The sequence below is a fragment of the Cardiocondyla obscurior genome, linkage group LG13 (assembly GCF_019399895.1).
Source record: "Cardiocondyla obscurior isolate alpha-2009 linkage group LG13, Cobs3.1, whole genome shotgun sequence".
In the NCBI taxonomy this organism is placed as follows: Eukaryota; Metazoa; Arthropoda; class Insecta; order Hymenoptera; family Formicidae; genus Cardiocondyla; species Cardiocondyla obscurior.
Genome location: NC_091876.1, coordinates 1,640,404 through 1,654,757, shown reverse-complemented (window position 1 = coordinate 1,654,757; position 14,354 = coordinate 1,640,404). Strand labels below are relative to the sequence as shown.

Sequence of the window (14,354 nt, the reverse complement as noted above, 5' to 3'; positions counted from 1 at the left end):
ATTCCGCGAAGACTCGGGTTGCGAGATAATATCTCGCGGCGGCGTCAACACTTGGTTAAGGTAATTTCATCTAGACGGCTGGCACGACGTCTCGCGCATTTTTAATATCGATACAAAGCGCGGCGTGCGTTCGTTTGACGATATTATTTACGGCGACACGTAACGATTTTGTTGCGAGTCCTGTTACACCGTCGTAGCTGTTACGTATACAAATTCCGGGACAGATGAAATCTTGCGTCGCGCGAAGTTGAATTCTCGCCCGGTGTAAGATGGGTCTTACGCCGCGCGGCTGTTCGTTGCAGTCGACGCAGAGCGTGCACGTGTATATGTGTAAGCGAGCATCACGTAGTATTACTACCGAAGTCCGGAGGAGAAAAGGCGAGAGCTCGGCGGACAAAGCACGTGACGTCTGGGTTCCCGCCGTCCTTGCCTACCACTACGAAGACCAGAGAGGATACGTCGCGAGGGAACGGGCGAATAATATATACGTCTCGCGCGGAAAAGAAAGAGAAAGAGAGACGGTCGGAGGAAAAGGGACCGAACGAGAGGCGGCGAGAGGGCCGAGGGGGGAACGCGAGACGCGATGCAACCTCGAACGTGGCGTGGAGAGTTCATGGAAATGAATACGCCTCGTACGGACCGCTTCCCGGCGCGACCTCTCCACGAGGAGAGACGGCTCTCAATGAAGAGGACGTTTGTCCGGCGAAAATTAACAAGTTCGCGACTTTAGACGTCATCATTAGTTAACTCGTCCGCCACCGAAAGAGGAGGATAATAAAATCATCCCGGCGTGGAAGTCTTGGCGCTTTTGAGCGGAATGTATTTTTATTTTCGGTATCAAAGAGAGGATTATATTTATCAATGTAAAGGTTAATTAAAAAAATTTTTCTTTTAATTTTTTTAATTCAATAAAACGCCGTTGCGAAACATAAATAGAAATAAAATCGTCTTCCAGGTCGGCGTATCTTTTAACGTTGGCGTATTACGGGCGGGCGATCGTAATGCGATATAAACTATTTATCACGCACGAAATGTGTAGGAAAATCGAATGCGGGATAAGAGGATTGACGGAGTCCATCAGTTCGGGCAATCGATCGAAGCCGGAGCCTCTCCCACGCGGCGTGAAACGCAATTACGCGCGCAAAATGCTCTCTTTAGCCGCGGCGCGCCAGCCTCGAATCGAGTTTTGTTAAAGGCACGAGAGGAGCACGGAGGTGGTTTATTTTTATTTCTGTCTGGTGAGCGCTAAATGAAAATGGGTCGAGGCGTCTGCGCTCATTTGCGCATGCCCTCCTTTTATTTCGTTTCCGATGTGCCCCTCTCTTCCTCATCTACGCGCACAAAAGGCCCGAAAGAGTCTCACGAGGAAGGCGCGATCATCCCCAACGTTATTCGCTTAAATAAAAAAAATATTTTGACTCGATAATTTAAAAGAATAATAAATACCGCGCTGAAAAATTAATTAAACATTTATTCCGATACTTTACAACTATATGTATAATAAAGAACCAACGGTTGAAATTTATAACAAAGCCCGTCATTAATTATCAAATTCAACAGTGTGTTTTACACATTTTTAACGCGAGGTAAAAGTTTCAAAAAAGGTTTAATAATGTACAAAGCCTGGCGAGAGCGAGCCGATTCAAATGTAGAATTTCGTGCGAAAGGGGCAAAAAGAATGGAGAGGATTTTTCTTCAAACTGGTCCGCACGAGCGGATTCGACGAAAGCGCGCGCGGTCACGCCTTTCTCCATTACGGGAAGTAAGGAGCAAGAAGAGCTCCGGGGCGATCGCCCGTTCGTATTTGGAGACCCTGTGTGCTTGTTAATGTTGCCAAAGAGTCGGCCGCCGCTCTTTGAGACGTCGCCCTCAGTGGGCCAGGGTTTCGCGCGAATATTCGCCGGTCCGGCCTTCAGCGGCCGCGCCGAGAAAGACGAGCAGGAACGAAAGGCGAGCGAGATGAAGATAGAGGAGAACGAAGGGGCTGGGCTGAGGTGGGGCGAAAAAAGTCGAAGGGAGCGAGGGCACGAGAGAGAAATGCGTGGGAATTGAACCATGTGGTCGGCCGAGTGGCTCGCGAAATATCGCGTTGCGAAAGTGCGCGCGAACACACGCGCGCGCGCGCGAGTTACGTCGTACACACGTGGAAGCGGCGCGAAACGAAACCGGTGCACGTATACGTACTACGTTTCGAGGTCACGGGGAATTTCAAAAAGAATCGCGCGCGAGATAATTAGACCCGCCTTTCGTGGAGGAACGTTGTTCGGTGGTAACAAAGTCTCAGATAAATGGTGCCTGGAACAAAGCCGACGATCTAGCGTATCTATACCGTTATTAAAATAATGCCTTCACATACAATAGAGTGGGGCCCCACGTGTGGCGGAGTAAAATGAAAAGCGCAAACAATACGCAGCGACGATCCGCGCACGAACGTCGGCGAGGGTTACGTAATCGCGCAGCGTCTGTGGCGTTCGGTAAAAAAAAAAAAAAAAAAAAAAGAAATTTGTTTCCTAATTTTGTGTACCCAGCAAATACGGCGAATCGTATTTTAACGACGAAGAGCTCGGGGCATGCGAATGTAAAAATGAATGTTGCGTACGACACACGTGCCCGATTACGCAGCGCGTTACGAGTTCGCGATCACCGCGAGGATCAGCTGTTAGTTCACACCGCCAATTACGAGTCATGCGACTCTCGAGGTTCTTGTCCCGACTGACGCACACACGCGTATTGCGGCCTACCTTTAATCATCTCATTCGGCGCCTCGTGTCCCGTTCCGTCTCGTCGCGTCACGTCACGTCTCGCGGTCCACATTCCCCGCTAAATACCCGATTAACTCTTGACCCCCGCGTGACCCCGTTGTCCGAGCGGGACGTTGCGCAATTTTTAGTCGGCGACTATTTTTGAACAAGTCGCCGGAATGCCAGCGCGGCTCATTTCCACGTCTCTCCGCCGGTTTTCTAAAAATTTCCGCCTTGCCGATAAAGAAAAAAAAAAAAAGATTCATAATTCGATATATCATAATTTTAGATATCTCGCGTACACGCGTCAACGTTTCGCCGCGAAATGCGATTTTCGTATAATCGGCTTAATAAGTATCCGGCGCCGTGAAATGCCCGTCGCAGTCCGTTCCCACGATTGACCTTACTTCACAAAGGTATCGCAAAGCTGTAGGGAATAAGTTCGCAGGTAAAGATTTACGAGGGTCCGCATTCATGCCCAACAGCGCCGACCGAGTTTTATTTCTCCCGCGCACGAACTTCTTTTTATATATATTTTACTTTTACGTATATCCGGGGAAAAAAAAAATCTCGTTTCGATAAAAGTTTCGCGTTACATTATAAAATAAAGAAATAAATATAAGCACAAAAAAAAATAATAAAAAAAAATCCCTCCGGCTAAATCAAGCTTAAAAAAAAAATTGAAAACGTATAGTATATTAGCAATGATCTTATTAGAAATTAAACGGACGTAGCTCGAATAAAAACTGACTCACATTCGGTCGAACTTGTAATGGGGACCGATCGTATGATCGAATTGTTCCCGTCAGCTGATACCGGGTGACGTCACTAGCGGCAATTAAAAAAAAAAAGAAAGAAAAAAACGAAGGCTATCGCGTAACGATTGAAGTCCCAGCGTGACTAAGCGAACGAGTCGACGCCGATTGTGTGGAGATTTAGTTTTATAGCGTGGGATGCGGACGGCGACTTTCACGAGGTAAAATTGGCGCGCGATTCATAAAAGCCGCCGACCGGGGCGGCTTGCGTAATGTTTCACCGCGCGCAAACGCGGGAGGGAACGATTGAGCTTTATTGACGAATTCACCTTGCCAAAGAGAGGTAGGTCGTCGCTTCCGGTCCACGTGTCAGCCTGACCCGGCTCGACATCGTGCGTGTTGGCCCTAATGTAATAAAACTCTCTTCCGGCCGGATGGCACCGCCGCCTTAACTCGCCATTTGAGGTACCGGCTCCGTCTGCGTTTTCCAAACAACGGTTAAAAGGTCTTGAAATACGTACCGAAATTCCTTACTTGCGAGTGCAGAAAAAAAATTCTACGTTTCTTTTTTTTTTTTAAATTTGAGTGCAAAATTAGGCGGTGAATAAACTCGTTTGCGTGTTCAACGAGAGCGTCATTGCATGCCAGCGGCACTTTCGAGTGGTATTACCAAACGAAAGTGAATCTTTCCGCTAATACATATCGAGAGAAAAGCTCTTTACTTTAAAAAAAAAAATTTATTTCTTAAATAACTTGCAAGGCAGATAAATCATGCAGTATCGATCACATACGAATCCGTGTTTTGCATTGTATGTAATTTTATTTCGCTGTCGTCGTTATATTTTTCTTGCACGATCTCGAGTGAAATGTAATATACTGTCAAACGAGAATGTGAAATAATTAATCTTTAAATGCATGTCGCATGATTTCCGTCATTATACGAGAGCAAAAGCAATGTACGACCACAATCGGATGCGTTTAAAGATTAATCGCAATGGAAGCTCGCCGCAACTGCGGAGTAAACAATTCTATCAATCGTATACGATAACCGGAGTCACGAATTCATCCAGGGGAGTAATGATATGACGCCTCGCGAGGAACAGCGTTATTTCTGACGACTCCCACTTGGGCTATCGAACGCTCGGATATTCGCACAACGTCCCAACGATTCGAAACAGTGACATATCGATTGAGTGCGTCGATGGAGTTCTCAAGTTCGAAAACGCCCGGGCGGACAATCGGAATCGCAAGGTGGTACTAGGGCAAAGGCGTGACCCACTCTTGCGGCACTTCCCCGGCGGTGCCTCGTGTTCGATTAGCGTGCACGAGCGCGGCGTGAAAGATTTGTCTCGCTTACGCACGCCGCATCTCGCACGTGGACGAAATGAGAATTCTCCAGGTTCGAACTATTCCTCCAGCACAGGAAAAATTTATTGGAGGAAGTGTTCCTCGCATATTCTCGTATCAGCCCACCCGACTTTTCGTACCAGTATTAAAAAAATAAAAAAAAAAGTTATTATAATAATTTTACATGTACTGAAACGCGTACAAATACTTTGTTGAAATCGAGTTCGAGATATCCATTCAGATAAAATATTAAGAATCCGCGAACAAGTTGCGTGTCTATTTCACAAATTTTTTTTTACGCGCAGTGTTGAGATTCGTACAGCGCTCCAAGATTTGGCGCTTCTCGGGCAATAAATAGCGGGTTTGTTCAAGTCGGATGCGTACGAAGACTCCGGTCAGGGGTCAGTAATAAAACTGGGCACTTACCTTGGACAGCTTTTCACCCTCGTGGTGCGGCAGCAGCGATCTCAGCGACTGAAATCCAGCGTTGATGCTTTGCATGCGACGTCGCTCGTTGCTGTTGGCGATTTCTCGCCGCATCCTCTTCTCCTGCTCCATATGGCTGCGAGAGGCGACACGGCCGACGTTGCTGTTGCCGTTGCTCAACGCGACGTTTTGGCTGGCTATTCGCCGTCCACTCCCGGCGTTACCCTTTGATTGCGGTAATTGTTGCCGCTGCTGCGGCGGCTGTTCCTGTGTATCGGCGACTTCGGCGACCGTCGCACTCGTGGCCACCGAGCCGTCGTCTACAGCTTCGACGTTCCTGCGAACAGATAAATTACCAAGTTAATGAAATTCTTTCTTGCGCAGCTCCAAAGGTCGCCAATATTTCGCATTCACAATAAATTACGTGATAGGCGTCTTATTATTAAGCGCGCGATAGTACTTGATACTCTAAATTATTTTCTCTTTCAAATCGTTAGACGCACATTTTTTTTTTTCTACATTAAATTCGTACAAATAGAATTTCTTAATCCTCGCATTAATTGCGAGAAAACGTTAACGCTCGACTTTGTAAATGCTAAAAGACTGCGATCCTTGAACTCTCGCATCTTTATATTTTTATATCTACGTCCATTTATTTTAATTACCTTGTACGCAGACAGCTGCGCGCGTATCGCCGTTATAAAAAAAAATATATAAAAAATGTAAAAAAATAAAAAAAATAAAAAAGAAGACGTTTCCGTTGGGCGATAAACGTCCACGGTCAAAGTATTCTGGCGCGACTATCAGCGAGATAGGGCCCTAATCAAAGTGATGCGAACGGGAGGAAGGAAGCGAGGAAAAAGAGACCACTAATACGAGAGTACGCGCATTTAATACGTAACACGTGACCGCCTCGTCGGAATTTTCTGCCGTGATTGAGATCGACGCCCGGCCAGCTTCGGCCGCCGCCCTTTTAAGAAAATTGCATGGGCAAGATGCCCTTCCCTTCCTTTCTTTTATCGAACGACGACGGGACTCGCGGACGGTTGAATTCGCGGTCAATGAAGCGGGACGTCGTTGACGCTTCTCAACGGCTGCTTCAAAGGCTTCTCGCGCCGCTTCCGACCGCTCGCACGTCCGCAAACACCTTTATCTGGCCGCGCTGAGGTCTCATGCGATTTGATAGGCCACTTAGATTTGCCAACATCGTTACCTCTTTTTTTTTTTTTTCGCCGAGAGTCTCAAGCGCGGCACTCGACGATCAGTCGATTTCACCGCTCGGCTTGTAATTAACAAAATTCATAAAACCGCGTACGTATATATGAATATATATATATTTTTTTTAAGTATTGAGCGCCGACGATATTTCTATCGTGTCTAATTCCATATCCGTAACATATTACGAGTAGTTGCAATAATAATGTCACGCGAGTAATGCAAGAATAATAACGCGTATTGTGACAAATATTCTAACTAGGTCTTGTGAAAGGTCAGCTGTGAAACGCACACGTGAAAAGTTACGTAAGCGAATTTCAGTTAAAAAGCAATATTTGTTGGCTGTAAACACGTAGGAAATTCATTCATATTTGAATATGCTCGAGATAATGCGATTAAATGAAAGTGAAAGGACAGATCACCGAGTTTAACAGATGTTTCAAAAATTAATAAATAGAATAATTTCGTAATTAAAGCGCCGTTTACAATTAAAAAAAAAAAAAAAAGTATTTTTATTCTATTTTAAATCTAGATTTGTTAAGCTTCTCTCTTTTACAAAATATTCAAATACGAAATATTTCACGTTCGCTAAAAGCGCAGAGAAGAAGAATCATAAATTAATAATAAAACTGATTAACGAAACACCAGATTAAATTCATAACTCTTGCGTCTCTTAGAATGCAAGATGTAAAGACCACATTGGTATTAAAATTGATAGGGATATGTTCCTTAAATCCATCAATGTTATATGCGCATCGTTATGTGGGATTACACGACGTAGTCTACTGCGGGGAACTTATAAATAACCTAGCAAAGTTTTTAATTATGCAATGCTTATTCTGCAATGTCGCAAACGTGCTCGCAGGTAGTCAATAAATGAGGGGACAACAAACAGTTAGAAAAATTATAGGTACGTTGATAATTGGCGGTAGAAACTTAACGAGAAAGAGAGAGAGAGAGAGATAGATGAGAGGAAAGGAGAGCAGATGAGATCGAGATGGTGGGTGTAACGAAAATGACTCAGCAGAGAGAACCGTAACCTTGCTCCTTGCTCCGAAACGCCACGTGTTAATACGATAATATAAACGAATGCAAAAGCCCATTTAAAAAAAGAAAAAAGAAAAAAAAAAGGAAAAAAAGGGGAAAAAAAGGGAAAAAAAATGAAAAAGAACGTACGCAATTATTTTTCATGCAACAGTTTTTAATCATTCGTAAAAACGCATTCACGAAAAGATTACAACGATACTTAAAAATAACAGAAGCGTCTTTAAATGTCACGACGCTTTATCGACCGCTTGTCGCCTGTCCAGTAATTTTCTTTGGTTGAAATATTAACAGTTACTCATTCGAAGGTGTCACTCAAATACCGCGACACGCGCGCATAATGACAATCGTACATCATCCGGCGATGTAACGCTTTCAAATCACGATCGTCCGTCAAAGGTTTTACAATGACGGCGGAGGTGTGTTACAACGGCGGCATTACTCCGCAATTTAGCTCTTCGTCTCTTCGCGCTAGATATTGCGACATCTCTTAAAAACGGACGGGGATCTCTCTTCGCCGCGACGCTAAAATATATATTCCCCGTCGTTCGTGAATTTCAACGATACGGAACGTCTTTTAGCGTGACACTTCGTAGCTGACCAAGCCGCTCGCCTGTACGCTTCGTACTAATTTCGGCCGTCCACCGTTCGTCGACAGTCGGCGATATCGCCAACGTGCACCAGCACGGACCAAGCTCCCGTTCGTTCGATATTAGGAGAAATCGGTGTTTCCGTCGCGTACGATACGTGCCGTCGTTTTTCGAGAGCGGGACCGTCTTTCCTCGCGACAGCCAGCGGGGTGAATTGTTCTCCGCGCGCGAGGGATTGAATCAGGCCGCGGCATTCATCGGCGATCATTCATAACGGCACGTGGAGGTCCACGGAACCAGAAATCCACGTGGCGTACTCTCTCATCGAGTGGTTATATTAGATCAGCTGGTACGCCGGCGGCTTGCTGGCTGGCTGGATGGCTGGCTGTCGTGACGTCAGCCACGTTCGTTCGCCGGATACCCGCAGAGCGCTCGCTCGGCCAGATCAGTTGTGGCGAAGTAGGTCGGCGAAGTGGATAGAGCTACCTTCCTTTTCACCCTGAAACCCTGCCACCGTACGAGGGAAAAGGCGCCCGCGCGCGCGTTACGTATAAAGATAACTCAGCGTCGATCATTCCCCGCGTTTTCGCAGCGCGTTTTCGATTAAGATTCACCAAGAGCACGTGCCCGGCCGAGAAGGCACACGTAAACCTGAATTAGATTCCAGCTACATTTTTTTTTTCTTCATCGCGTTACTTTTTCATACCTTTTAATTTGCTTAAAATAGATTGGGACAGGATTTACAACGTTATCCGTGCCGGAGCGATTAACTCCGGACCAGTCGAATACGCTATCGACTCGATTCGGCTATCTTCTGAATTATGAGCTTCTTACATATTTCCAAAGAGTTCACGGTTATCTCATATACGTATATATATATTTTAGCCCCGAATATCTCGTGGTCAGCACGTTTTCTCAATTCTTTTCTGGGCATTTGCATATTTATATTATAAATTATTTCTTTAATTTCTTGCAATCTTTTTAGCATAATAATCTTATTAATGTTAAATATTGCATCTCTCGCTTGGCTTGCTTCACGCGAAGCGAGAGACAACGTCGGCGATTTTGAGGTTCGATTTAATTTTAATATTTAATTAATATGCTCAGGCAAAGACGGTCTTCGCGATTTTCGAGATCGAGGACGGTCTGGTGAAAGCACCGTCTTTGTCTGGACATACTAATAAAATATTTCAATTAAATCCAACGAGAGTAACTAATAGATAGCCGCGGGAGGGAACGAGGGGGGTGGGCGGGCAAGGGGGGTGAGAGCGAGCGCGAGCCTACGTGCCGCGAGCTAGGTATGTTCCCCCACCACTCACACTCCCGCTTTGTCCTTCTCCAGCGGTCGCGCGAAGCACACGTACGCGTTACGCAAACCGCGTGTTCGTGCCGAAATTAATACGTATTTCCGTACAACGAATACCTCGCGATACGAGATCTTCTCCTCTCCATTCTCCGTGTGAGGAAAGCATGTGCAATACTACGTGTGAGGAGAGTACGCGTGATTCTCAGTGTGAGGAGAGCACGTGTGATTCTCAATGTGAGGAGAGTACGTGTGATTACGTCTCCTTTCCTTAAAGTAAGTTATATCCTTATCCGCACATCTCCCTGAGGTGATCTATCTATTTTAGAAGCGTTGTACAGACTCGGGGTATTTTTATTAATTATCCGGACTTTTGTTGCAGGTAACCATGTACGAGGACGAGTGCTTAAACGATCTGAGAGGAAGCCAGTCACTCCGACGAGAGGTCTAAAAATCTGAGAGGAGGAGGAGGCCTCGGAAAGGCATCGTACATCAACGGAGCCGCCCCAGAGGTAAGAATTAATTTTTTTAAACGCGAAACTAATAGCTTGCCGACTAAATACTTGTAGCATCTCTACAATTAAACTTTATATTTCTTTTTGTTGCAGATCGACGCAGCTGCATCCGCCGTCGTCAAGTAAAGTGTCGTCACCGCCGATATTGAGAATTATACGAACCGCAGCCGGTTCGTCGGTCGTTCCGGGAGTTCCGTACAGTATTCGGACGTAGTTTTTTGACACGGTTTTATTTCGCGACAGTAAAATCACGGTCGGGGTGTTCGCGAGTTACATGTGCGCGGAAGGATGACTCGACACGTCCCACCTGAGAGGAGGAGCAGGCCCGGGAAGGGCATCCTGCATCAGCGGAGCAACTTTTAGGTAAGCATGAATTTTTTTTTAAATAAAATCTTTATTAAAAAAAAACTCTTACCCTTTTTTTTTTAATTAATTTTAATACCAAAAATACTGACACGTCTACATTAATATTTCCCATTTTATGTTACAGTCACCGGCAGATTTCTTCAACTCCGCTGAAGTGCAGATTGGTAAGTCGCATGATTTTTTTTATTCCGTAGTTGAAGTCTTTTAAAAAATAGCACGCGTCTCTTCTAGTGTAATAAATAGCAAGCAAAGATTAATCGGAAATTTTAAATCACTTAATATTTAACATTCGAAACTTGAAACACAGCTGTGATTAACTGTTGTGCCCGTGTCAGAATTATAATCAGCAGCCGGACCGCAAGAGATAATTTCTTGCAAGGTTACGCGCTCTGCTTGAACTACATGTGTTGGCAAATTATTTTTGATAATAAAAAATTGAGGAAAAAAAAAGAGAGAGAAGCGACAGTAGATTGAAAGACTTTACACATCGGAATTCAATATAATTAACTAAACAGAAAAAATATTTCAATCGATAAAATAAATCCAGAACATATTTTCGCAATCCTACTTCAACACACTTGAAATAAATGTCATTCAGGCTTTATACGTTATAAAACTTTTATGTAAAAAAAAATACAGTAAAAAGAAACTATTCGGGAGGGAGATAATTTCTATTCGTAAATTGACCATGCGGTGTCAAAATACGGCCGCGCTATTATTACATCTGTCAACAATTAAGTCGTCAGCTGGCATCGGTGACTATGATTTATCAGAGTGAATACGCTTTAGAGAACGCACGCTACGTCACGCAATTAGTTCCAATTATGAGCTCGTAAATCGACGACGAAAAGAAAAAAAGAAAAGAAAAGAAAAAAAAAATAGAGTAGGACGTAAAGAGGAGTGGAGGGCGGGATAGAAAAAGCGGCAAGGTGTCTGCGCGTCTCGGGTTCTACCCAGGTGCACGTGCACCCGGTGGATTTTCACCGATAGGCGGAAAAAGCTTGTCGGGAGCGCTTTCGTGAGACGCGATGCGGGCAACGGCATGCGCGTATTCTGGCGCACGCGCCTCCTAGTGTTGGTACATGTGCATGCATGTGTGGGTTACGACGCGCGGCTGTGTGCATCCGTCCGCGGTAAACTCTCAGTCGACTCGCTCGCGTGAGTCACCAACAGCTGATGGCTGGCGCCACTCAGCTGGCTGTTACCGGTACCTTCGCACGAGCGTCGCTATCTACGGCTGCCTATCAGCTGCGACCGACTAGGAAACGTGGCCGCGGTAGCGGACGCGCCTCGCAGGGAATTCGTCGCGAAAAAAAAAATAAAAAAAATAAAAAAGCGCGAGTCACGACGCGCGATTCTTTCGACGACCGACTCTCTCTCTCGTTTCCGGCATTATCTCGACGAGGACCGTCGTCACCGTGGCTCGCCAAAACTATTGACGTTCGCGGACGTCGATGTTGCAACACCCGATCGTCGAGCAATACCCCGAAAGGTTACAGTCGCATCCGAGTTATCGCGAGCTACCGGGATCACTCGATTATAAATGCATAATATATGTAAAGACGGTGATACATGCGTGCTGAAAATTCCAGTGACGCATCCGCGCATAACTCGAGAAGAACTGAATAATTAACTTCGCGAATTGGAAGGGGAGGAAGGTGCATACCGTAACAATGACACACGCAGATATAGCAGAATAGACGACCTTCCATTAGCATATTCTACGAGAGCGATTCTAGGAACATTGCATAACGCCGAGACTTTACTGCATTTTACGATTTCCCCCGTTTCTTTTTTTTTTTTTTTCTTTTCCTTATAACGGCTGTAAAAATAACCGTCGGCTGGCGTCAGTCAGCTGCCTGTTACTAACGTTTCTGCACGATATCTACCACGCGCTCGTCTATCAGCTGCGAGTGACTAACGAGAGGATGGCGCGAAAACGGATGATAAAGATGCCGTACCGATTGCTCATAAATAGCGAAGGACCTTGCGATAGTTCCATTTATAAAACTCCATTGAGACTATGACGAGAATTTCGAGTATTCAAGGGCAAACCGCGCAACGCCGTAAAACCGTAGCACGTGCGAACTTATTAAATTAATATTTTCTCGATATTTTCAATCAGGCGGAATCTTTTCAATATAAAAGCCAAAAGCTAATACTTATTAACTCACCTCGATATGATCTACAACTTCGTTTCTCCAAAAAAAAAATACGTAAGCGTGCGAAAAATACATACGAAGGTATCCTATGTTTCTTTCGGCTTGGTTTCAGCTTAGTTTCGAAACTAACCTAAAGCAGGTAGGAAGTCGAAAAATATTCGTGGTGAAAATTCCACGTGTCACCTCAACATGGCCGTTCAAGGCTATCTTGCTAAAGTAACGTTTCCAATTGGTCAATATGTGCGTTTAGGGTTCCGAGCACCCTCCTGCGTTCTCGTCCGCCCTAGCAGATATTTTCAGAATTTATTTCTAGTGCCCAAAATGTACTAGCGCGCAAGTTAGGTACCAAAAAAGATCTTTTTTTTTTTTTGCCTTCTTCGCTTTGACCGAACATGGAACGATGGTGCAACTAATCGAAATTCTATCTAAGGATATAATCGAAGAGATCGTCGTGTCTCACAGTTACATTATCATATCCTATACATTTCAAAGATACGTAAATTTTATTAAAAAAAATTAGGCCTTGCCCGTATTAAAAAATTTATCGTACGTAATTATCGATATTTTAAAACTTTATACTCGGATTAATTATTAATTTTGTGCATATATTTTTTTTCTATAAATAAAATAGAGAAAATAAAAATATTAAAGTTTGCTGTTCTTATAAGGTAAAATAAAATAGCCCTACGGATCGCGTGCTTAAAGAAAGGAAACGAGCGCGGAGTTAGGAAAGAGGCTGCTCGCGACACATCTGGAAGGGTCTCTTCTGCGAACGGAACTGTCGTCGGCAGATGTTAACAGGATTAGGGTCAGAAATAGGCAACAATAGGTTCCTCTTTTACCCCGAGCATTTCTTGCTGCGATGACGCGTTACCGTACATCGCGAGGTCGAATAAAATTGCGCAATATTAAAATTTGAACCTAAACATAATGAAAAAAATAAAATAAAATAAAATAAAATAAAATAAAAATGCGGAATACGTGACACTAGGTAGCAATTACGAGGCGATTTCGAGGAGAGGCGAAAAACGGAGATCTCGTTCTCCGAGACTTATCTCAATAGTCGGTGCAATCGCCCGGGCAATAACAATCAGCCGGCGTTATTGTTGGCACGGCGTCGCGTCGGTTTCGGGGACGCCCGTCGTTGCATCCGCGGCTTCCGAAGCGCACGAGATCAAGTTACACGCACACGGGGACAAAGTAAGAGGAGAGCTGCACGCATGCCGGCCCGCGCGAACGCGGATGCCTTTGGCAGCTCTCGGCGTCTCGCCCGCGTAACGACACGCGGGATGAAATGAAGAACGAGAATGGATATGAGATTGGGAACGGCTGGGGGCATATATTTAGCGGTGTGACGTAAGGCGCAGCCCAACGGGCGCCACGTCGAATCGTCTACGTGCCTTTTTCCCTCCACCCGTTTCGTCCCGCGACTTCCTCCTTCTTCACCTTCGGCTCCGACGACTGAATTTATCTCCCCATCGTCGGGAACGGATCGAAAGAAACGCACCTTCGGAGATATCTATCCGTCTTCCGTCTAAAGATCGGTCTTTACTTTTAAATTCAACGTCGAAGATCAATCAATATGTATTTGATGAAATCATTGCAACGACTCGGGGAACATTATCACGCGCCGCTTCGTTAACTCAGGTGGTTTAATAATAATTAAAAGACCTCGGGCTCGCGCGCGGCGTATGCAAACACATTGTTACTATTAATCACTCGGGAGAGAGCGCACCTGCGGGGAAAAAACAATGACAATTTATGCAGATGACGATTGGAATGCGTGCGCTCCCGTGCGTAAAATGACGCGAGTCAACCAGCTGTTGGGATACGAGACGAGGCAGCGAACCGAGGCGCGGATGACAGCCGGTGGTTTGTGTACCGCGTCAG

General features: G+C 45.1%; 1 protein-coding gene across 1 annotated transcript in view; it reads right to left on the bottom strand.

Annotated features, from left to right (window-relative positions):
• Window positions 1-14,354, bottom strand: part of Crp (transcription factor cropped) — a 116,650-nt gene that overhangs the window by 94,276 nt on the left and 8,020 nt on the right. The window contains exon 2 of the mRNA XM_070665252.1: window positions 5,270-5,606. Coding sequence (XP_070521353.1) covers window positions 5,270-5,606 — 337 coding nt within the window. The remainder of the gene's footprint in view (window positions 1-5,269; window positions 5,607-14,354) is intronic.